This window comes from Poecilia reticulata, chromosome 7 (assembly GCF_904066995.2).
Source record: "Poecilia reticulata chromosome 7, P_reticulata-male-v2, whole genome shotgun sequence".
Lineage (NCBI taxonomy): Eukaryota > Metazoa > Chordata > Actinopteri > Cyprinodontiformes > Poeciliidae > Poecilia > Poecilia reticulata.
This window is the reverse complement of record NC_088836.1, coordinates 20942908-20965783: the sequence shown is the minus strand read 5'-3', so window position 1 is coordinate 20965783 and position 22876 is coordinate 20942908. Positions and strand designations below refer to the sequence as shown.

The 22876-nt window shown below is 38.8% G+C and overlaps 1 protein-coding gene and 1 long non-coding RNA gene across 2 annotated transcripts; one reads left to right on the top strand and one right to left on the bottom strand.

The window, feature by feature from the left end:
- Positions 1-159: 159 nt before the first annotated feature.
- On the bottom strand, positions 160-22592 carry LOC145552254 (uncharacterized). The gene is made up of 3 exons (XR_014088233.1): positions 20417-22592; positions 1861-1895; positions 160-1560 (listed from the first exon to the last, which is right to left on the bottom strand). It is a non-coding gene; the product is annotated as an uncharacterized LOC145552254 (long non-coding RNA).
- LOC103467509 (dystroglycan 1-like) lies at positions 2105-19712 on the top strand. Its single transcript, XM_008413950.3, has 3 exons — positions 2105-2407; positions 10703-11266; positions 15834-19712. The coding sequence occupies exons 2-3, from the start codon at positions 10847-10849 to the stop codon at positions 18135-18137; spliced, it is 2724 nt and encodes a 907-aa protein (XP_008412172.2). The 5' UTR covers positions 2105-2407; positions 10703-10846; the 3' UTR covers positions 18138-19712.
- Positions 22593-22876: the final 284 nt, after the last annotated feature.

The window sequence follows — 22876 nt, the reverse complement described above, 5'->3', positions numbered from 1 at the left end:
ACTTATGATATAATTTCTGATTACCCAAAGAAAACTTCAGGCTAATTAGGTATTGTTTTGCATCTTTGTTTGGTCGCTTTAAAAAAAATAAATAAATAAAATAAATAAAGCAATACACAAAGGCTTTTTAAAATAATAGCAATTTAATTATTTGGTTGACATATTAGTAGGTAAATTATCTAAAACTAGAAAATAAGCAGTATGGTACTGATATATTTACTTTCTGTTGTCATCTGAAATTATTTAAACTTTGAAAAAATACAAAATAAAATGTCCATTTTAGGCAGCATTCATGTGATTGAAGCCAGAAAGCAGTTGCAGATCTCACCCACAACAACCATTAACTTTTTACTCCATCCATCCATCCATTTTCCTGCACCCTTGTCCCTCAGTGGGGTCGGGAGGGTTGCTGGTGCCCATCTCCAGCTGGCGTGCCAGGCGAGAGGCGGGGTACACCCTGGACAGGTCGCCAGTCTGTTGCAGGGCAACACAGAGACACACAGGACAAACAACCATGCACACACACACACTCACAACTAGGGGCAATTTGGAAAGGCCAATTAACCTAACAGTCATGTTTTTAGACTGTGGGAGGAAGCCGGAGTACCCGGAGAGAACCCACGCATGCACAGGGAGAACATGCAAACTCCATGCAGAAAGACTGGGGCTGGGAATTGAACCCAGAACCTTCTTGCTGCAAGGCAACAGCTCTACCAACTGCGCCACTGTGCAGCCCTAACTGTTTACTCTTTCTTTAATATTGAATGTATTCATGGATCAATGCTTCTGTGTTTCTTTTTTATGTATATCTTTATGCTTTGCAGATGGATACTCACACTGAGCCAGATTCTGCTGGAGGTTTCTTCTTGTTAAAGGATGGTTTTCCTTTTTGCTGTCTCTACATGCATGCTAAGCTGGAGGGTCGTTGCAAAGTTAATGATTCATCACAATCAACTGTCCTCTTTTGCCACATGCTCATCCAGGAGGACTAAAGGCTGCAAGTCAGTCACTTGATGCAATTGCCTGGGTTAACAATACACTGAAGTAATAAACTGTGGCTCAGTGGTAGTTTTGCAATCAGAATGTTTGATTCCAGCTTCCTCCTGTCACAAGTCAGTGTATCCTTGGGTAAAATATTCAAATTCAGTTCAATTCAAAATTATTTTATTGATGTCAAAGGGAAATGAAATGTTGTAACTCATTTAATTAAAGAGTTATTGTAGATGTTGACGGCTGTGGGCAGGAAGTTCTCAAGTAGCAGCCTGTAATACAACAAATTTGAAGAGTCCTCTGACTGATTCCGTTTTTCTGTAACAGTCTCATGAAGAGGAAGGTGAGGGTTGTTCATAATTTTCTTGATTTTGAATAAAATTCTACTCGCACCATGATCTCCAGAGGTTCCACAGTAGTCCCCAGAAGAAAATTATCCTTCTTTATCAGGTTGGTGGGTGTTTTTAGGCTTGGTTCTGATGCTGCTACCCCAACAGGTGATGGCAAAAGAGATGACACTCAGCAGACTTATAGAAGATCTCCAATATCTTGGTGCATCTTGGTTGCAAACTGTAAAACAAGCAGTGGTAAGAACATGTACAAAACAGAAACCACATGGTCAATGAAATAAGAAGGATTGGTTTGACTCTAGAAGCTGGTTGACAAGAAGTTAATCTAAGTGAGCCACAAAATCAAATTTTGTCAAGGGCCCCATAAAGTCTTGGGCTGGCTCTGACTGTTTTGAATATAAATATGCAGCAAGTATGAAGGAGGAGGGAAAGGGCTGCAACTAGACTGCATGTACATACGCATTCTTACATACACATGCAAATAGACTGCATGCTTGTACACATTCTTTCTATAGTTTACCTGCCTGGATTTGTCAAGGTTTCCTGGGAGGAGCTCTGCAGACAAAGGAGCATACTTGGATTAGGTTTTTAGGTCACTCAAGGTGGAAATATAAAACAAAAAACAAAAAAACACATACACAATGACGCTCTAGCACCATAATTAAGCATAGTACAGTATAATTACGAGGTGAATGCTTCCAGTTGTGATGTTTTCACCTGCTCCTGCTCGGATAAAAAGAAGGCGGAGTCAGGCTGCTAACAGGACTGGCCTCAACCTGTAGACCTGTATGTGAAGCGAACAGAGAGAAGGAGCGCGGCGGCGGCGGAGGGAGGGAATCTACCGTCAACACCACTATATACAGATAAAAATTATCTGTGGGCTTAATCTAACCAGATGGACGTATTTCTCTTCTTGAACGGGTTTCTCTACGGGCTTAATGATAGCTGCCTGCGTCGCTGAGGGGAACAGCCCGTAGTTGATGGCATTTGGGAAGACTTCGCGGCTCTCTCCGGGTAGAAGAGGAGACATTACGCCGCGAGTTAGCTAACGTTAGCTCGCTAACAAGGTCAGTTTGAAATATAGACTCTGTTGCTCTTGTGTTATACTTTTGAATAGGATTTCGTCTTCCTTCTGTGTGCACACCGGACTCATGTGCAGGATTAGCGGGGACTCCAGGTGGCTGACAGGACGTGCAAAAGGCTGCGTTTGTGATGGATATATTCTGTTTGCGTTAGCCTGTTAGTTAGCCCCCCCCCCTCTGTAGTTAAATCTCTGCCCAGTCCGCTCCTTATCCCACTTTGGTGTTTGAAAGTGAGCTGACTCACAATAACTCTGCCTTGTTCAGGTTGCTGCTTTCAGTGAAGCTTTTGTTAAAACCTGATTCAGCAATGCAGCCTGACCTGGATAAAGGGAGCTGCGGTGTTTTTGACACAGCTTTGTGTTTCTGAGGCGAATGCCCCAGCAGCAAGTCGCTGCTCGTTTCCGCCTAGAATAAAACAGGTGCATCTCTGCGCCCAAGACGGAAGGACGTGGGATAACTCATCTAGCCGCTTACTAAATTAGCCAATTTACATCTTTCCGCAGTTTTACAGAGAAGTTGGCCCGACTTATCGAGAGTTTCCCTGGTATATACTGAGGAATGATTTATCAAGGTTGAACGTCGTAGGCGGCGTTGCGATTTCCAAAGGCCTCCTCCACCGAGTCCACTTGAAGCGGGGCCCAGGAGCTAATGCCTAGTACTGAGCTAACGCTAGCTTTATCACATTACCTGCAGTTTGAAATTGCAACACAAAACTGCTATTCTGCAACACTTAATCATGTTAATAGTCACAGTGTTTGCCTTTTCGTATGCCTTCTAAACTAGATTTTTTTCCCCCCCTCCAGCCTCTAATCGCAGGAACAGTGTCGCTGCTGATGTTGGAAGGATTGATTAGTTGGATTTATAATTGACACGAAAGGATTATGAGCCAGCGGCCACACAGACTTATAAAAAGGCCTCCCACTCAGTCCCTATAAGACACAAGAAATCTAATGCAACATCTGTTCTTGTTGAGACTGTTTGAATCAGCCAGTTATGTGTAAAGTTTTTAATGGTTTTTGCTGTAACTTTTTGTACATTATCTATATTAGTCTTTATCTAAATATCTCCGTTAATGTACATATTCTTGTTGAGTAAATTGAGAGTTTTGCAAGTCGTTTGAAGACTTTTTGAGGTCGCCTTTTGCTTCTTTAGTGCTGCTTTTTGTCATTTATCAGCAACATTTTGAAAGGGGCTATTAGTTAAAACAGTTGTTAAAAGAAGTTGTAGATCATCCCTAAATCTAGTGTGTAGGTTACTGATTAAGTTGACTAGCTACTTTTGAATAGATGTTCAAAGGATCTTTGATGCCTTTTTACAGTGGTTAGTACAAGTCTTAATTTGACTACTTGTAACTAGGGTTGTCAAACTATTTTTTTAAGATGATCTACATTAGTAAAATTGCCTATTCAAAGATTTCAAATGTCAAAATTGATATGAACTGACCCATTCACATTTGCCCAAATTGTAGCACTTCTAGCAGCAACCTTTCCTCGATGCAGTTGCTCACCTGACCAAAACAATGAGCTGCTGCAGAAAGTCTTAAACTCTGCTAGCATGACGTGTAAATTGAGAGGGGGGAAGAAAAAAACCTGCAAAACTTTTTGAAGTCTTTCCCTTTGAGATTCTAATGCTGAACATGCTAGTTTCACTAATGCTGCAATGCCATCGTTTGACAGCATCTAAAAGCTCCGGCATCTGCAACAAATGGATAATGCTATCTGTTAGAATATCAGCGAGAAGGACACGGTGACTGTGTTTTGTCTGTGTAAACTTTCCTGTCAAGATGTGCTTCCCAGGTGGGAAGATGTGCACCATACAGGGCTCTATTGTATCGCATTACAAATCAACGCAGGGAAATGTTAATCAGTCGTTGGCTACTAAATAGTGAAGCAACGAAATAAACCGGTGCAAACCCATTCACTCCTCCTTAGTTACAAAGGCTATGGAGGCCAATGTACATGGTTACACAGGTTATGGTGGAGCCAGACTGAATCTGACAAAGCAGGAAAAGGTAGGCACCTGCCGATGATCACTAAAGGAAATGCTATTATGCAAAATTGCCAGCAACATAAAAAACAGCATAGAGTTGTTGCTGAATACATCCACATGGAACAGAGCTGTGTTTTACAGTAATAATTGATTTGCATGTGCCTGACCAATTTTTCTTTTGAAACAGAGTTTCTAGTATAGAGCAAGCCTTTTTGTTCCTTTTGCATCAACAGCAAATTTGCATAGAAATGGAAGAAGACGGTGGCACACTGAAGATGAACAATTATGATAAAAGGCAATAATTGTGTAAGTTAACCAGTTACATTCTTACTAGGATATTAAAACTTGTAGTGTGATCTATTGTTTTACCAGGCTGGGAAGTGGCACTTCTAATCAAGAACTCAATTGTCCCCTACTTTTTGGTTTTACTCTAATTAAAGAAGTTAAATGCTTACTTGTTCTATTTCAAATGTTTTTCTTCCTCTTGACTAGAAAAAAAACACTCTGTGCCTTGAAAAAGTTATTGCTGTGTATCCAAGATGATATGGAGTGTTTTTCTTAGTGTCAAGTTTGTCAAATTTTATTATCTTGACAAATTTACTTATAGCTGTCCCTTTTTTAATATCAGCCGAAATGTTATGTTGTAGAATATATGACTGTGAAACTGAAAACCACAAGACCAAGTTGAATCTGCTTTTGGGGTGGTGGTGGGAGGTTATTGCTGAGCCAGTGATGAAATCACCTGTCAAGTGATTGATGTACAAATGTCATCTGCAGTGTAGCTGACAGGATTGCACCTATTATCAATCCCCTGTACTAATAAAGGTCAATATGAGATGAGAACCGTGGTTCTAAAGTGTCATTCACTAAATTTACTACACCTGTACAATACCAGGAAAATGTGTAACTGCAATATTTTTTGCTCAATATTGTAATTAATTATATTGATTAGAATCAACATCACCCTTTTTTCACTTCATTGGAGTGATGTGAGCTTTGCCACTCTTACCATAAATGCACATCATGTTGTTTCTCGAGGGCGATTGTAGTCAATCCAATCGATCAAATGTATGTTGGTATAGAGCGGACTACATTGTCTCAGATATACTCCACCAAACAAAACACAAAAGCAACAATTGTTTTTGCCCCTCCGGAACTTATTGGTTATTGCCATTATAGCAATTCAGTTTATGATTGGTTTTTTAATTAGTTTGCTTGTCTACTAGCAAAAATTCAGAATAAACAATTGCATGCTGCTTGCACTTTGACTATAGTTGTTTTTTTTTGGTATTGTTGGAATTAAAAAAAATTTTTCACATTTGAAAATACCTTTTTCTGGAGGAGAAAAGTGGAGTAACATTTCTTAATTCAGTAATCTGCAGCGGGCAGTGATTTGTGGGGAAGGAGAAAGGCAGCATTTAACTTTAAACTCAACACAACTGGAGATTTTGACATCCCATTGAGTGTATGATGGCATATTTTAGCTGTTTCAAATCATTTTTTAAATCTTTTTGTATACCTTGATATGGGTATACACAACTTTGTACCTTCGTTACTTATTTATATTGGCATTACTTTTTGCCACTTCTTAAATGCTGATTTCACTAATAAAAAAATTCTGGGCATTTATACCAGGCATTTAGGTAAAGAGGCCCCCAGGGCTTTTAGCCTAGAAGAGCTGTTGAGTTGTCTTTGAATTCATTTTTGCTTACTGGTATAAATATATGGTTAGTTACTGCTTTGGTTAAACATTTGTGGCTTGTAACATGAAAAAGATTATAATTTGTGCATGGCAGAGAAGATGCAGCAAACTCCACTAAACATACTCCACTAAACATATGGGGCCCTACAGTAATGGCTAATTTTCTGATGATGGATTTAGAGTGGTGTCTGAACTCCTGTAAATATCCAACAGAATTTGTTGACGTACAGCACTGAGATTTATAAGTGTACTGTAGTCGGTGTAAAGGGAGTTGCTCTGGAATCGCCATGCCAAGTTCTGTTTTGAGTCAGCAAAGACATTTTTTTTTTGTTTGTTCTGTTTTCTCCCCACATATTTCATTACTTTGTTGAACAGAGTAGAGGGCAACACAAGGGAAACATCCAACTGCAAAGCAACCTTGTCTCGTGGATATGTTTGTTATTCAGCTCATGCTCTATCTAGAGGCTGCTGCATGTGCTACGTCAATTCAATTGGCCCTGAGTGCCACTGTGCATCGGAGGCCTAATTATTTTTGATGGTTTTCGAGTTTTAACTACTGTTGAACCACAGAGTGCACGGATGGTTGTAAAACGCTTTTGTGCCCCCAGTAGTAAAGGCCTCCGGGTGCAAATCACCCACACTAAGGTCTTAATCTTTGCGCAGTTTACCGAACATACAGTATAAAGGCTTAACATAAAAAAAAACAACACGAATTTGAGATAACATGGTTCTAAAATTAACAACCAGTGTTGTGCCTTAGCATAGACTCAACAAACTTGTTGCTTGTAGAGTAGAAATCTCATTAAATGAGTAATTTCCTAAAAGTATTGTAAAGACTTGCATGAAGCCATTTCCTCACTGCGGTGGTTTGTACTTGACGTCATTTAACCAGAGGCACACATTTTTGCATAATTGTTTACTAGGCATGGCTGTCATGAGAAGCTCACCGTTTGACAACCATGTGTTCAAAAGAAAAATGCTTTTTTTACAGTATTTTACAATATCACAAAAATTTAAAACAAGAATGTAAACATGTTTTTTTTATGGTGAAAAACAATTTTGCTAATATAATATATTTTGACTATTGGAATATAAGTCATGTTTTTATAATACTGTTTTTTATTTATATATATATATAATTGATATTGACTCCTCTACTTCTAAATAATGACTATCTTGTGTTTCCTGGACTGGAAATATGTCCAAACAGAATAATTTGCCTTTTGTTTAAGTGAGAAAAAATCTTTTGGGTCTTTCTTCAGCCAGCTGACTGGCAGTGAACAGCAACACGTGGGAATGGGGCCACTTTCTACTCCAGTCAGCTGTGGAAAACGCCACATAGCCTGTAGCTTTTTCTCTGGTAAAGAGAAAGTTACATGTTCTTACCTAATACCGGAAAACTAGCCAATGCCTAATGATTACATTCTTCTACTACTCTTTAAGGAAACAGCTGGATGGAATCAGAAATGTCATTTTATCACAATAATCCATTTTTATTGTAAGATGAAATTGCTGCAATAAATAAACTTTAGCTACTCAAACTCGCCGCCAACTAAGCAAGATTGGTGGCATCAACTCTTTGGTTACCTAGCGATACCCTGTTGAGTAACTTGCGCAGTGGCAGTTTTTGACACCATGCCTCATAACTGCTTAAAAATAATAACAGCAGCAACAGTGTGGCAGGTTTTCAGATATTTAAAACAAGAAAAACTGATCAATAGGGATCAACATTGACTGATATGACACATTTATATAGTGATAAGTTTTTCAGCCATATTGTCCAGCCCTAACCTCATGTAATGACAAGGTTTCACTCGGATGCTTTGTTGTTTCTGGAAGCTTAATTTAATGTGGCGTTTATGATTGTTTTGTTTTTTTATTAGTTCCCAAGAACTCTTTGAGTGTTAAGGTAGTCTGAATAGATCAAGCTGAATGTCAAAGGAGACTGTGAGGGTTTAGAGGCAACATTGTTTAATACCAAACAGTGGCAGTCAGAATCAACACTAATTTGCAACCTCACCTATAAATCCAGTAACTGTTTTCAGCTTTAAATTAATCCTCATAAACACCTCCTAACCTTTAAATTTTTTTATTTTGTTTGTTTTTGATAAATACTGCTTAGATTCATGTTAAAATGAGCTCAGATGTATTTCCCCTCCACTTCCTTCCTCGACATGTGTGGCAACAACCTGAGGTCATCTGTTGCGTTTTCTCTGTGTTAAAGGCAGCTTAGGCACCCGGCCCATTTTCGTGTTAATACTTGTTTTACATTTAGACCACAAACGACTGCACAATTCATGCATCATATAACGGTTGTTTTTTTTTTTGTTTTTTTTTCCCCAGCCTAAATGTTCTGCGCTGTTAAAGAATCAGTCACTTAAATTTCTTTCACAATCTTTCAATAAAGTGAATACTGTTTTCTTTTTTGGACTGAGTTGAAATGCTGGGGAAGTAGAGGGGGTGAGACGATGAACTGTCTGAGATGAAAGGGGGGGGAATGTCAGATGAGGTGCATGTCTCGGCTTGGTTAATGGGCTGGAAGAGTTGTGACTCATTGTTCTTTTTGTTTTAGTGAATAGATGGCAAATGGTAGAAAATGGCTTCCTCTGAATTGTTTTGTTTTTTTGGTATGCCTTCCGTTTATGGAAAGTCCATGCATCTGTGTTAGATGCACTTTGATGAGCTGCTAGGTTTATGTATTGCTTGGATTTGATAACATTGCTTACTTGATGAAGTTTTCTATTAACAGCCAGAGATGTTGACTGTGGTTGAGAATAATGGAGGGATAATTATGTTTTGGAAACATAATAAAATTACAAAAAGGTAAGTAAAACAGCAAAATCGGTCTGGTTTTTGCTATCTTATTGGATTTATGTCCTTTTTTATTTGGAGGCATATTTTTTCTGTTCCCAGTTTTTTAAATTTAAGGTAATTTTAGGCTATAATCGTTTACAATTGTGCATGCCTTTTGTGGTTTTAATGTACAAACAAATGTTTTTCTAAAACCAGATTTTATGTAATGCTTTATTTTTGTGGTTTAAACTTATTGACCTACTTGAGAGGGTTTTGTTTTAGCTTCTTTTAAACAATCATAGCGGTGCAAAATCTTGGAGTCAAAAACTGAATGAAGTTCAAAGTTGCACTGAATTTTCATGAGGATCAGCTGATCTTTTTTTTTTTTAATATTATTCACAAATTTGCCTAAAGTTTGGTTTGTACTTTAAAGGATTTTAGAGCAGGCAAAGACATTAATTGCATCACTTGATGTCACACTGTTGTGCCAAGGCAGACATTGTGATTCTAGGCAAATGGCTGACCCTCCTCTGCCCATTTGAGTGCTACAGGATTAAAGCTGGCAAGGTCAGAGCAGCAAGACTTTAATTCCAGGCCTGAGGTTTGCCTAATTAAAACTTTAACTGAGTGGGTGGGGGAGAGAGGAAGAAGAAAAAAACCTTGACTGCAGCTAAGAAGAATTGCTGTAACAAGAACTACAAAATAAAGTTGTAAAATATATAAGTGGTCTAACAGTGGTTTCCAAAGTAGGGGTCGTGAGACACCAAGTGGGGCAAGCGGGACTATAAAGATGATTTTCTGAATTATTTTGTAGAAAGATGAATCATGTCACTCTGTTGGATAAATAAATATAGAGTTAAAATAATTATCAGGGCCTTAATCGTCCAACTTTTATACCCACACCTGACTCAAATAATTTGGTCTGAATTAAAGGCAGTTTATGCGCATGGACTGTTTTAATGTTATGTTTTAATATTCTTTTTTTACATTTGGAGCACAAATAACTGCGTGATTCATGCATCGTTTTCTCAGCCTACATGTTCTGTACTGTTGGAAAATCTTTTCAGTAAAATGAATATTGTTTTCTCTTTTGGACTGCATTGAAGAAATGATGGGGAAAGGGGTTGAGAGACAGTGGAACTGAGATGAAAGAAAAAAATCTCAGACGTGGTGCACTTCTCAGCTAATGGACTCAAAGGGTTCTGACCCATTGTTTTTGTTTTAGTGAATAGATGGCAAGTTATACCATTTCTATAAAGTTTATTTTACATTTGCTCCAAATAATTCCTCTGAGGTGTTATTGGGGTGCATTTGCAAAAATAATCCTTTGACCTAGATTCTTGTTCTCAGCTTTAATCAATGTAACAATACAGTGCTTTATGCTGGAACAAAAACACTTATCGTCTAAGGTCATTACTGCCAGGCTTTTGGTAAAATGTGAAATCTGAAACAGTTGTGAATAGCTTTCCCTGAGAAATGTATTTGTTTAATAAGTGTTGTCTCTAGCGTTTTGAAACAAAGTACATTTGAACCAACGCTCTCCTTGACAAAAACGCATAATTGTCACAAAATTGTAGATGCTGATACGGTGTCAGGCTGTGAAAAATGAGAACATGACATTGCATCATGTCCTGGTGTATCATCATGTGATTCAGTCTAAATGTTGCCATTTTAAATAAAGTGATTGCCATGTAAGCAATGAATCTCATGCGTTTTTGCACTGGTGGCTTTATGTGCCTATGCAGCTTCGTCCTTATGTTTACTCTTCCGTTTTTCTGTGTGTATATCTCTTGCAGCGGGCTGACATGGACGTCTGACAGGCTGTCAAAGATATCTTCATGGATCACAGAGGACAGGGAAGAGAAACTGCTGCATTTGTGAGCATAGCCAATCACTAGGGATTCTGACCCATAAGCATATCATTGAAGAGACTTCAGTGCATGTGGCCTTCTCGGTTGTTCACTGACATCTGCTGTGCAGCCCAAAGGCCTCTTGATATGCACTATATACTTGGAGACATGAGCTACAGGGATGTGGGAAGGAGCAGGTTTCCTTTATGCAGGACTCTCCCTGTTGTAATATGGCTTCTGGCTACTCTGGCTCATGGCGCCGTGCCAGATCAGCAAGAAACACTGGTGGACATGATATCTGTGGAACTAGAGGCCTCTATGCAGTCCTCTGTGATGTCTGAGCTCCAGGCTGCAGCATCCTCAGTTGGTGAAGGCCCCCCTACAGCTATACCAGATTCTTCTGTGGGGAATGGAGTCCACACAAACATCCCGGATTCCTCAGCAATCGTAGGCCAGGTGTTCCAATTGAAGGTTCCTCCTGGACCTGACCATGCAAGCTGCAACGTCCAGGTACGTAAAGCTAAATCTTGGCGTCTCTAAAGTCCATGATCTCAAAAATTCTAGCGTTCAGTCAAGATGTCTTAACATGTTGGCAAATTATCACGTGACTTAATATAGCAGTGGGCATCTTTGTTTTTAAGTAATCTTCAAGAGCTGTTATTCAGGTGTAGCTCAATAAATTTGAACATTATGAAAAAGGGTGAGATTCAATTAAAAACATTTGACTGAATTTATTATATTCTTTTAATGATTAAAGCTTACAGGTAATGAAAATCCAAATCTTAAAAAACATTAAACCAATAAAAAACAGAAGTCTCAGCTGACTACGAAGCGGGAAGCATCACATGCTCTGACAAATTACACAATTCTACAAATCATTACTGACTGAGAATTTTCACTGAGCTTGAAGTCACTTGGATTTTAGTGCTTCTGCATTCTTCCTCCAGATTCTGAAACTTTGTTTCTGGATCTGGAGTGGCTTAATCCAGGAATGCAACCTTTCTAGCGCATGTGTTGTGGCTCTTAAAGTACTGGTTGCTGCCACGGTTGTGCCCAAACTATTTATTAACATTTTCTTTACCTCTCAAGACTGCAGGTATCCCTGTTTGTGCAGTTTTTCCTTTCACTCAAATTTCCATTAAGTTGCCTAAACACAACACAATAAGTAGCTATCATCTCTAGCTGTGACCTTAGTGACTTGGCTTCCACACCTCCTGTGTGCAACTGTTGTTTACATGATTGTGTTGACCTTTATATGGGCAACACACTACTATATGGGCAAACAATTACTTTTTTGGTCATATTAGGGCTTTCTGTGAAACTGAATTCTGGGTTTTCAATAGCTCTAAGCCAGTGTTTCTCAACCTTTTTCTGGCCAGTGCCCCCCTAGCCTTTATCCAGGTCCCTCACCACCACCCACCAAAGAATTTGTAGGCTACTTTGCATTGACTATTTTTTTATTACTATCACTATTGTAGATGTTTTGATTTTTATGCTTGTTTCTGTATTTATCATCAAAAATAATTTCCCAGAGAACAAAAAAGCCATGTGAATAGAAATTATTTTCACAAGTGTCTACGAAAAATGTAATGAATGGACATTCAACTTAAAATCAGGAGGCCTTACAGCAGCCAATCAGAGTGGAAAAAATATTCTTGTTCTTTGCCATTTTCTAGTTGTTAAATATTCCACAAAATGACCAGATAAAAGATGAACAACATGCCAGTTTAAACTTTGATCTATTTGCAAACCGACTGAGCTCTGCAACATTAAAACATGGATAGAACTGTAACTACATTAATAATCATAGCTCTTATTCTCTTAAGTGTTTCTGGGGGTGCAACTCTGTGCTGCTTTCAGGAGAATGGGACATCAGGGTATCATCCATAAAATTTCACCCACATGGCATTTATTGTGCAAACCAGAGCTTTCAGTGAAAAAACAAAAGTTCCAGGTCCTTTTAATGCCATACAAATATGAGACAGAAACATGGATTATATCTTTATATAGACCTTTATATTGATTATAGATTAATAGTTCAACTGGACAGAAATTACAAAGAACAAATCTGGTTCTTAATCAAATCCTAATGAGTCAAATTGAAAGTGTCATGGAGTCACCAGCCTCATGACATTAAAACTGACATGAAAAATAATATTGAAGAAATAAATAAATCAAATCTAATTAAAAACATAAATAAGTGATAAGTTATTTACTGTTATGGTCTGTAAGATATATTTTACCCATGGCACTTCAACAATATTATTTAACCTTTTATCTGGAAATGGTGTCTATTTATCCTTGTATTAATTATTGCTCGAAAGGTCTTGCCATACCAGTTTATTCCTCTGTTTACTTTAGTTTCTTAGTTTATTCTTGCATTTTGTTCTTCATTCATTTCCATTTAGTTTCCTTTGATTAGTATTATCCTCTCTTGGTTTATTGCTATGTCCACTTTAGTTTATTTCCTGTTGCTAGATTTATTTTAGCGTTTATTGGCCATCCGTAATCTTCACTCATCACCTGCTGCGCCGCCTAATCGTCATGTGTTTCACATCATGTGTTGATTTTTCACTGTTCAGTGTCGGATTCTCTGTTTTTATGCCATAATTCACATCTACTTCGTCGCTCCGTTTTGCCACTTCTCCTGTTTCAGAGTTTTGCGCAATGTGTGCCTCGTTTTTTTTTTTGTTTTTTTTACCCCCTAAGGTGCAGGGCGGTTGGGAAGCATATCAATGGGGAAAAGGCAGACTGACATAAACCTTTTAAAACAATGGAAACAATTTCTGTATTCTGTCACAGCAACGTCATCAGCCGGTGTAACGCTGAACTGATGCGGTGAAGCTACCAGTAGTAGTAGAACGAAGCTGTGCAAAGAAGCTAAGCTACAAACACTGAATAGAAGGAGAGCTGCCATCGATACCATTGCAGCCAAGCATGTTTTAATGTTACACAATACAGTTTTAACAAGTTGCTCAAAGTCTAAACTGGCATTGTTGTGCATTTAAGGTGTAAAGTTTACCTTCGACCAAACAACCCCCAGAGTAATCTTGGCACCCCCCTTTTGTAAAAATTTCCGCCAGCGCCCCCTGCCGTCCTCTGAACGCCCCCTGGGGGGGCAGTACCGCCCACGTTGTGAATCGCTACTCTAAGCCAAAATTATCAAAATTAACAAAACTTTATGTGAAATGTAGCACTGTTTGTGATTAATCTGTGTATATATTTAAACTTAAGATGCAACTGAATCCCTAAAGATTGACCAGATATGAATTTAGATGTAGCTAAAATAGTTTTTCAATTCTTGGGTGGAAATAAAACAGTTATAAAATTTTACAGAAGGCTGAATTGATGGTTCAATTGGATTATAGCTCAAGGAAGTAATAAAATGTGTCTCTTTAAATGTGTGCTTGTCAAAAATAATGTTTTCTTGTACTCTTCTATCTTATAGTTGTCATATTGCCTAGAGTTTTCTGTCATTATAAAAAACATTTAATGCTCTATATAGCATTTATCCCATCATTTTTGATCACTGTATCACTGCTCATTGAGGCAGACTCTATTGCAATTTGTTCCAGTCAGACTTATGAGTGACATGAGATTATTATTGGCCTGAGTGGTGATACAGAATGATATCCTGTCACAGCGTAATAACTCAAAATGATGAGCGATGACTCACACAGTTATTATGAATAGGGGCTCACTCTGCTTCCTGTTCATCTTTGGCAAGATTTGATAAACTGAAAGGAATGAAAGGAGTGCGATTGTGGCAGATGATGGGGTTCCTTTTGCCCTACATATTTCAATTTTACATTCATTTTAATTCAGTGTGGTTTATCAGAGTTCCCCATCATTGGCGAATGGCTCGGCATGAAACGGACAGAATTAAATGGTTAATTTATGATAATTTATTCCATACATTTCATATGAAACCATTAATCTGACTTTTGTCAGAGATCCATTACATTGGTATAAACAGATGTTGATCATTTTGAACATCTACTGGGACAAATAAAGATGCACTCTACATATTATTAACATACAAGTCCTTCTGATCCACTATTGACTAATGATGTAAATTATCAAGTTGACATAGTGTATGTGTTTTTGGAGGGGTATTGCCATGCGGTAGTGGTTTCACTGTGTTGAAAAGCAATATGGATATAAGCCTAGATAATAAATGTGCACATATTAGTTTACACATGGACAGATGTTTTCAAGCCTGTATGTTAGCTGTGATGATTTTCTGCTTACATTTACTTTTCCCTCCGTATAACAATGAATAAACATCGATTCAGAAAACTGGTGTAGTTTTGGGAACAAACATCAGAGAAGTTCCACATAAAACACTGCATACTAACACTCCAAGAGTGTAAGCAAATTGTGGTTGATGATTGTTGCAGCCGGAAAGAATAAAAAAATATAAATTGATAACCATGGCCCTGGTTAATCATAGTTTCAGTAACCTCTCCCATAGCATTTGCTACACGAATTAACAAAAGACTGTAAAGGGATAACTAAACCACAGAGAATTAATGATGAGCCACATGACACAAACAAAACATGACAATATATTCTCATCCTCTGCAAAAAAAATTTCCAAATGCTGTACTTGCAACAAAAAACTAGCAACGCACATTTTATACCTGCTGGATGAGATCCTATCTGTCTTGAGATGCTACATGCGAAGTTAAAGTGTTGTCAATCTGGAACTTTTATGCCTCACTTTCAAATATAATTAGATTTTGCTCAGACTTTCTCTCCTTTGACCATCCCCAATATAAGACTTCTCTAAATTCTTAAAATGTGACACCCATCGTGGATTCTTGAAAAAAACCTCTGTGAAGATTTTAAGGAAAGTACATATGTACGCATGTTAAGATAGGTAAAGTCTTCCTAAAAATAATATAAATGATACATTTGCAGTACGAGGGGTAATTTTTTTGTATAAAACTGACACTGTTACTATGTTATTAAATGTGAGATGATGGTTACTAGAGACTTTTATATTTCAGACCTAGCTTATATCAGATTTGCTCATGCTGTACAAAATGCTAATAGTCTTTCTCTTTTCTCTAAGCTCACTGAGATGGGAAGAGAGACCTTACCCTCCTGGCTGTACTGGGACAAAGAGAGATGCACTCTAAGAGGATTGGCTCTGGAGCAAGATAAAGGTGTATATCATATCTTGGTGTCAGGGGAGCTGATAACTGAAGGGACAAGTAACCAAGTGTATCCCAGTACAGTCTTCACAGTTGAAGTGTACCCAGAAGAACGGGCTGACACTGAGCCGGCTCTACTCACTCTGCAGTCTGATATCAGTGGCCTGCAGCCTTTCACCTGTGGCTCAGAGGAGCCTGTCACGGTCCTTACTGTCATCTTGGATGCTGATTTGACAAAGATGGTTGCTGAACAGAGGGTCAACTTATTAGGACTGATGAGGAAATTCTCTCATGTGCCTCTGGAGCACATGAGAGTGGTGCCTGTTGTAAACAATCGCTTATTTGACATGTCTGCTTTCATGGCTGGACCAGGAAATGCAAAGAAAGTTGTGGAGAATGGAGCCCTGCTGTCATGGAAAGTTGGATGTGCGCTTGATCAGCCCAGCATTCCTGACATCAGTAGTGTGCAGTCCTCGGCAAAAGATGGGACAATGTCAGCCAGGTTGGGTTACCCAGTGGTTGGCTGGCATATTGTCAACAAAAAACCCCATGTAGTGAAACGCATCAGGCGTCAGTTGTACAACACTCCTACTCCAGTGCCATCCCTCCTTCCCCCCACTGTTAACCAAGAGCCTCTTTCTCGTGTTGTTCCTACCCCAACTTCACCCGCTATTGCCTCAGCAACAGACAACTCTACTCCCCCTGTCAGAGGCCCTTTACCTTTACCGGTGAAGCCCACATTGAGGGTCAAAGATCAAATAGCTCATACACCTGTCTTTGGACCTCCTCAACCTACCAGAGTGTTGGGAACTACGAGTACCATTCCAATCATGCCTACCATGACTCGACCGACAATTTTAGGGCCCACTGCTTCGCCAACGCCACCAGGTGCCAGCAAAAAACCAAAAACTTCAAAGAAGCCCAAGAAACCCAAAATGTCCACTCCTGCTCCCCGTGAACCAAAATCCACCACTCCTAAAACAACCATACGCACAACTACTCTTTCTCTGACCACAGACTTGAATCAAAACCCAGAAATCCGCAACCCGATTGATCAAGTTACAGCATGGGTTGGCACGTACTTTGAGGTCAAAATTGCTTCAGATGCGTTTTATGATCGAGAAGATGGTACCACTGACAAGTTGCGTTTGACTCTGAAGAAGACCCCAAAAGAAGCCGTGAGTGAAACCTCCTGGATCCAGTTCAACAGCAGCATCCAGCTATTGTACGGCCTTCCTGATGAGAAACATGAAGGGAATCATGAATACTTCATGCTGGCCACCGATAAGGGTGGGAAGAGCATCATGGATGCGTTTGAGGTCCAAGTCAACCGCTGGACTAGCAATGACAAACCTTCAGTGGTGTTTGCTGCTCGTTTTCACGGTGACCCCAAAACTTTAAGTGAAAATGTTCACAATAAGATTCTTTTGACTAAAAAACTGGCCTATGCCCTGGGGGACCGAAATACCAGCACAGTGACACTCAGGAGCATCACTAAAGGATCCATTGTGGTTGAATGGACCAACAATAGTATTCAGCAGAATTTTTGTCCAAAAGAACAGATAACTGCTCTCACCAAAAGAATCTCAGATTCCCAAGGAACACCTTCGCCAGCCTTCATCAAGGCCATGGAGCCTGAATTTAAACCCATAAACATCTCAGTCCGTGGTACCAACAAATGTCAGAGCTACACATTCATTCCACCAGGAGAGGTGCCAGTGCCTCCCCTTCCTACAGTCACACCGTCTCCTGGAACAAGTCAAAGAAGTAGTGATGATGTTTACCTCCACACAGTGATCCCTGCTGTTGTGGTGGCAGCCTTGTTGCTTATAGCGGGGATCATTGCAATGGTCTGCTACCGCAAGAAGCGCAAAGGGAAAATGACAATAGAAGAACAGGCCACCTTCATAAAGAAGGGTGTTCCCATAATATTTGCTGATGAACTGGATGATTCCAAGTCTCCACCATCCTCCAGCATTCCTCTAATCCTGCAGGAGGAAAAACCGCCTCTTCCTCCTCCTGAGTACCCCAACATGGCCGGCCCCCACAGTACCCTGCTCAACCAGGATCTGCTGGAGGAGTATTCAGTCTACCAGGATGACGATCCCAATGCTCCACCTTATCAGCCCCCACCCCCTTTCACCGTTCCGATTGAGGGAAAAGGCTCACGCCCCAAGAACATGACATCCTACAGGTCACCACCTCCCTACGTACCTCCCTAACGCACACATCTGAGCTTTCAGTTTGAAAAGCTGGTCCGATTTAGGGATGCTTCTCAGAAACTACAACAGGAGTACATTTACTTGTGTTCAATGAACTGGCTTTGACTTTATAGAAGAGCAAGCAACAGCATATATCTGACTATCATGAATAAAACATTCTGCTACTGTCCCTGGACAAACGGATAGAGGACAGTTGGTATTTCTTTTTCCTTCCTGTAATTCAGATCTGCTTTTGACTTCTTGCATCTTATTTTTTTGTCTGTTTTTTGCCAAGAAGAGCCAGTTTTATCTTCAATGATCTTCTATTTCTATTGTATAGAAAATAATAAAGCAGCAGGAAAGACTGAGGTCTTTTGGGCCTTTTGTGGCGATGTCACCATGACAGCAGACTCGAGGCTCTCCCTCCCGATGTTAATCTTTATGAGTTCTAAATCATTCTTATCTGCCCTTCAGCTAGGTTTAGTAAGATTTTGCACTTGTTATTTCTTGAGGGGATGAAAAGCAAAATGGCAAATTGAACGCATGTTGCATTTTATTCACACATAAATTGATTTGTTTATCAGATATTGATCTTCCCCGTTCTTTTACTTGGCTCCCTCTGGATAATAACATGCAGTCCTTGCACTTATGCAAATTCTTGTTAAACCTTGCACTATGTGTCTTTAGTATAATTTAAATGGTTGAGTGTTTGACTGATAAGAAGGTACAAGAATTTTAGATCCTTGAACTTGCCATATGACTGAGATTCCTCTGGTACTTGACCACAAAGGACGCAACTGTAATCATGCCTGTTGTAGATGTAGCTTAAACATGATTTATTTTTCCTCTCTTTAATGTGTGCCACTAAAGCTGCCTGTGAGATAACTGGGCTTGCTGTTGCCAAGGTGATGTCTGGACACAGTGCAATTCTTATGGAGTTGCTACAACAATAACAAAGGGGCCTGTGGAATGCTGTGATTCACAGCAGGCAGAATATGTGTCAATAAGGTGGATCCATTGTCTTTTATTCAGTTTTTTTTTATTATATTTTTTTTTTATCTGTGAGGGGCGGGTGGGTGTAGAGTACTGTAATACCACTGCTCTGACACAAGGGTTTGCGCTACTAGTGCGGTGCCTGTTGTCAGTTCAGGTGAGGCATGGGGTAGAAGGGGATGTACATATTTGTGTGCCTGTGAAATAAAACGACTCCATAATGTTGATGTTTTATCAGTAAACCCGGTTGGGAACTGGCGGGCCGCCGCCCCCCTCACCCTCTCGAGTGGGACATTTTTATTTTTTAATTGTATGTCTAGATTTATGATCAGTCATTTTAAAAAATATATATAACTTTATAGTTTGTGAGGGTAGAAAAGATTGTTTACGTGCCCATCACATTAAAACAAAAATAAAAATAAAGCATTATCTCAATGTGATGGGGGACAAAGGAACCACGACAATATGTGAATTATGTACAGTTCATATCACCATTAGAACAATGGTTAAAAAAATCTAATGTTTTTACTGAGTTTTTGATACAGTCTTAAACTTGTTTTATGAAAATATATTAATAAAATGTAATACTATTTGTAAAACCTCCTACGTTGTATGGTCTCCTTTATTTAAGAAACTTGTATGAAGTAGAAACATTTTATTTTTTTTATTGATCTGTCAAATACAGCTACAGTTCAGTACAATAGGATGTTAAACTTATTTCAATAATTTAAAAGTAATATTCAATCCCCACATAATTCAAGTATTTATTCCTGTTCATTTTGATATTTTACTTCTAATGTAAATCCAACAGCCAGAGCTCTGCGATGAAGCATATTATTGAATCAGGTATTTGTGCTTTTTGGTGAGTGGGGAAATCCTATGTCCTGTTGGAAAATGAAAAAGCATGCTCATGAAGCCTAAAAACAGAAAAACTAAAGGGTATCCTCAAATTTTCTGGTGGACTAAAGAAGTGTTTTCCTGGTCCTTACAAAACTTGCATTCTGTCCACCTACGCTCTGCCTCCCAGATCGGAAACCTTGATTTCCAAAAAAATGTGTTCCGACAAGAGGACTTTGAACGACTGAACCTAATGCCTTTTCTCCTCAGCCCAGGTAGGATACTTCTGTTATCTTTGGTTAACAAGTAGCTTTTCACAAGACGAGTCTCATAGATGTGTCTTTTGTGTAAGCTCTTTAATCTCTAACTTCATCCACAGTCCAGGCCTTGTCAACCTCCTCTTAAACTCCTGAATGGGTTTTGCTCTATAATCCTCTAAAGTCTCAGATTTTCTCAGTTCTGTGTGTTACCACATTTCATTCTTCCACACAGCATTCCATTTGTGAGCTTTTGTGGCTTGCCTTGCATTTATAGGATGTCGGCGTGCTGGACAATATTCAATCTGTAATGGAAAAAACAAAAGAACATTTTATTTAACTTTCAGAAGGTATTTGTTTGCTAGTAGGCAAAATGTACTAGAACATGTTTGTGGTATTTAAATATATTCCTGCTACATTGAGCTTTAAAGGTTGGCGATTTTTGATATGGCTGAAATTTTAGTGCTGCCTGCTCTCATTGCGGTGAAAAAATCCACAACAGGCAGCTTCTCTATACAGCATTCCTTACTGGGCCATGTTTCTCTCTTTGGCTCTCTCTTCCTGCATCTCTGGAGTAATCTCAATACCAAAGGCATGTTCTTGTTAATGAAGCACGCAGTAATAACTGGGATTCAAAGTGCTTAACATAAAACTTGTATACTAACAAAATGCATTGATGCAGAAATCTGAAAAATGCAAATATCTTGACCTGGATCTTTCAGGACCACGTGGCTGAATTGTCAATGCGATCCTGGATTAATTTAGGTAGGCCAGCGACTCCTTGAAAAGGTCACCACTTTCCCATGGTTTATCCTTTGTGAATAAGGGCAATTACTGGGGTTTGCTGGAGCCCCAATGGCTTAGAAAAGGTTTTGTTGCAATGAATCGCCTTCTCGTGTCTTGTTGAATTTCTTTAGATCAAAACATCGTTTCTTTTTAACATCTAACCTATGTCATATTGTCAGGTTCTTTGTTGTTTTGTTTATTGATTGTATAGATCAGGCAATGGCTTATAAAAATTAACTTGTCTTTCTAAAAAAAAGTATTTTAAAAAACCTCAATTTAACAATGAGGCAGTTTATTTTTCCTCATATGGTTTGATTTTTTTTTTTTCCTTAAAAATATATTTTTTGAAAACTGCACACATTTGTAAGTGGGCAAATACTTTTTCACACCGCTGTACATCTTTGTTTTTTAATTTCATTTTCATAATAATTGCATTAATTGAATTGAATTTCAAAATTGCCAACTACCAAGAGCCAGGGAATTGTTTGTGTTGTTGATTTTGTAAATTCTTAGAGATATGAAAAACCTCATATTTAAAGTTGTAAAAATGTATTTCATTGTGCTGGACTGTGTGCTTGGAACCCAGAGAACACCTAACATTAATCATGGCCAAACAGAAACGAAATGAGGGCGGTGGAAGCATCTGAGACTGGGAGAAAATCGGAAACTTAATGGCAACACATGGGACCTGAGAACAATGAATGAGGATATTATAACAGGGAAAAAATGAATTTCCTCTTCTGATTTTCTTTTTTTTTTTTCTTTGCGTATTGTCTCTGTAGTATAACAGTACTTTATACATCCAACCACAGAAACACACCTGTGGGTTTTTTCTAAATATATCTCAAAACCTACATTCATGCTCCCTGTCAGTGCTGCAGTAATGCTAGCTGGTCTTCTCTCATTTCCTTGCTGTTGGTCGTTACAGCACATAATTGATAACTAGAAGGTGGATGATATTGCAAAGTGAAGGCAATAATCATCTATCAGCTGGCCAACAACCATCTAACAGTGGGCGGCTGATTCATTTACAGGAGTCAGTCGCCCACTGACAGGGTAATTAGATCCAGCATGTTTTGCTAATGAACAGACAAGCTACTGTTGTGACATTTCACCCCTAGTTGCAGATGTTTCACAAGTCTCACTGAACGTGTTGTAAAGCAAATGCATACTATTCCAAGAGAAATATCCTGTACTTTTGCTGATGGGCATCTTGCAGGCAGCTCTCATCATTGGCTTAAAAAGCCTTATTTCCAGAAATCTTGAGATATGGCAGACACATATGTGAAATTATTAACACCCACCTAAGATGATATCAGGTGTGTTTGTTCAGCACTGCCACAGTCTCTATAGGATGTCGTAGGAAGAAATGTTGAGGAAAAACAAACACGCTTCCATTTACTGGAAGAGTTATGCCTGCTTATGTTGCTGTTCAGCTGACAGCAGCTCTGCGGAGGAAAGACGACACATTATGATAAACAGCAGCTGTGTGTGCTGTTAACTTGCTGATAAAAGAGCACAAATGTGCCAGCACCTTACAAGTCCATTTATTGTTGCAAAAGGTGGATACAATTTGCAAAAAATATACTGCCTTCTGTAAAAAAAAAAATATATATATATATATATATATTTATTTATTTTTATTTATTTTTTTACTTTATTGGAAGAAACACAACGTGTCATGTTTGAGTCTACAAATAAGCTGATCAAGCCTTTGACATGAGGAGAGTGCATAAAAATCTCATGACTGTCCAGTCGGTCTCTTGATTCATCTCCAGACTCATTAATAATGAACGGAGAATTGAACATCACATATGTGATGAAAAATATATAATCTGATGAAAACCTATAAGGTGTGCTGACCTTTACTCAGCTGCGGATGCTTGA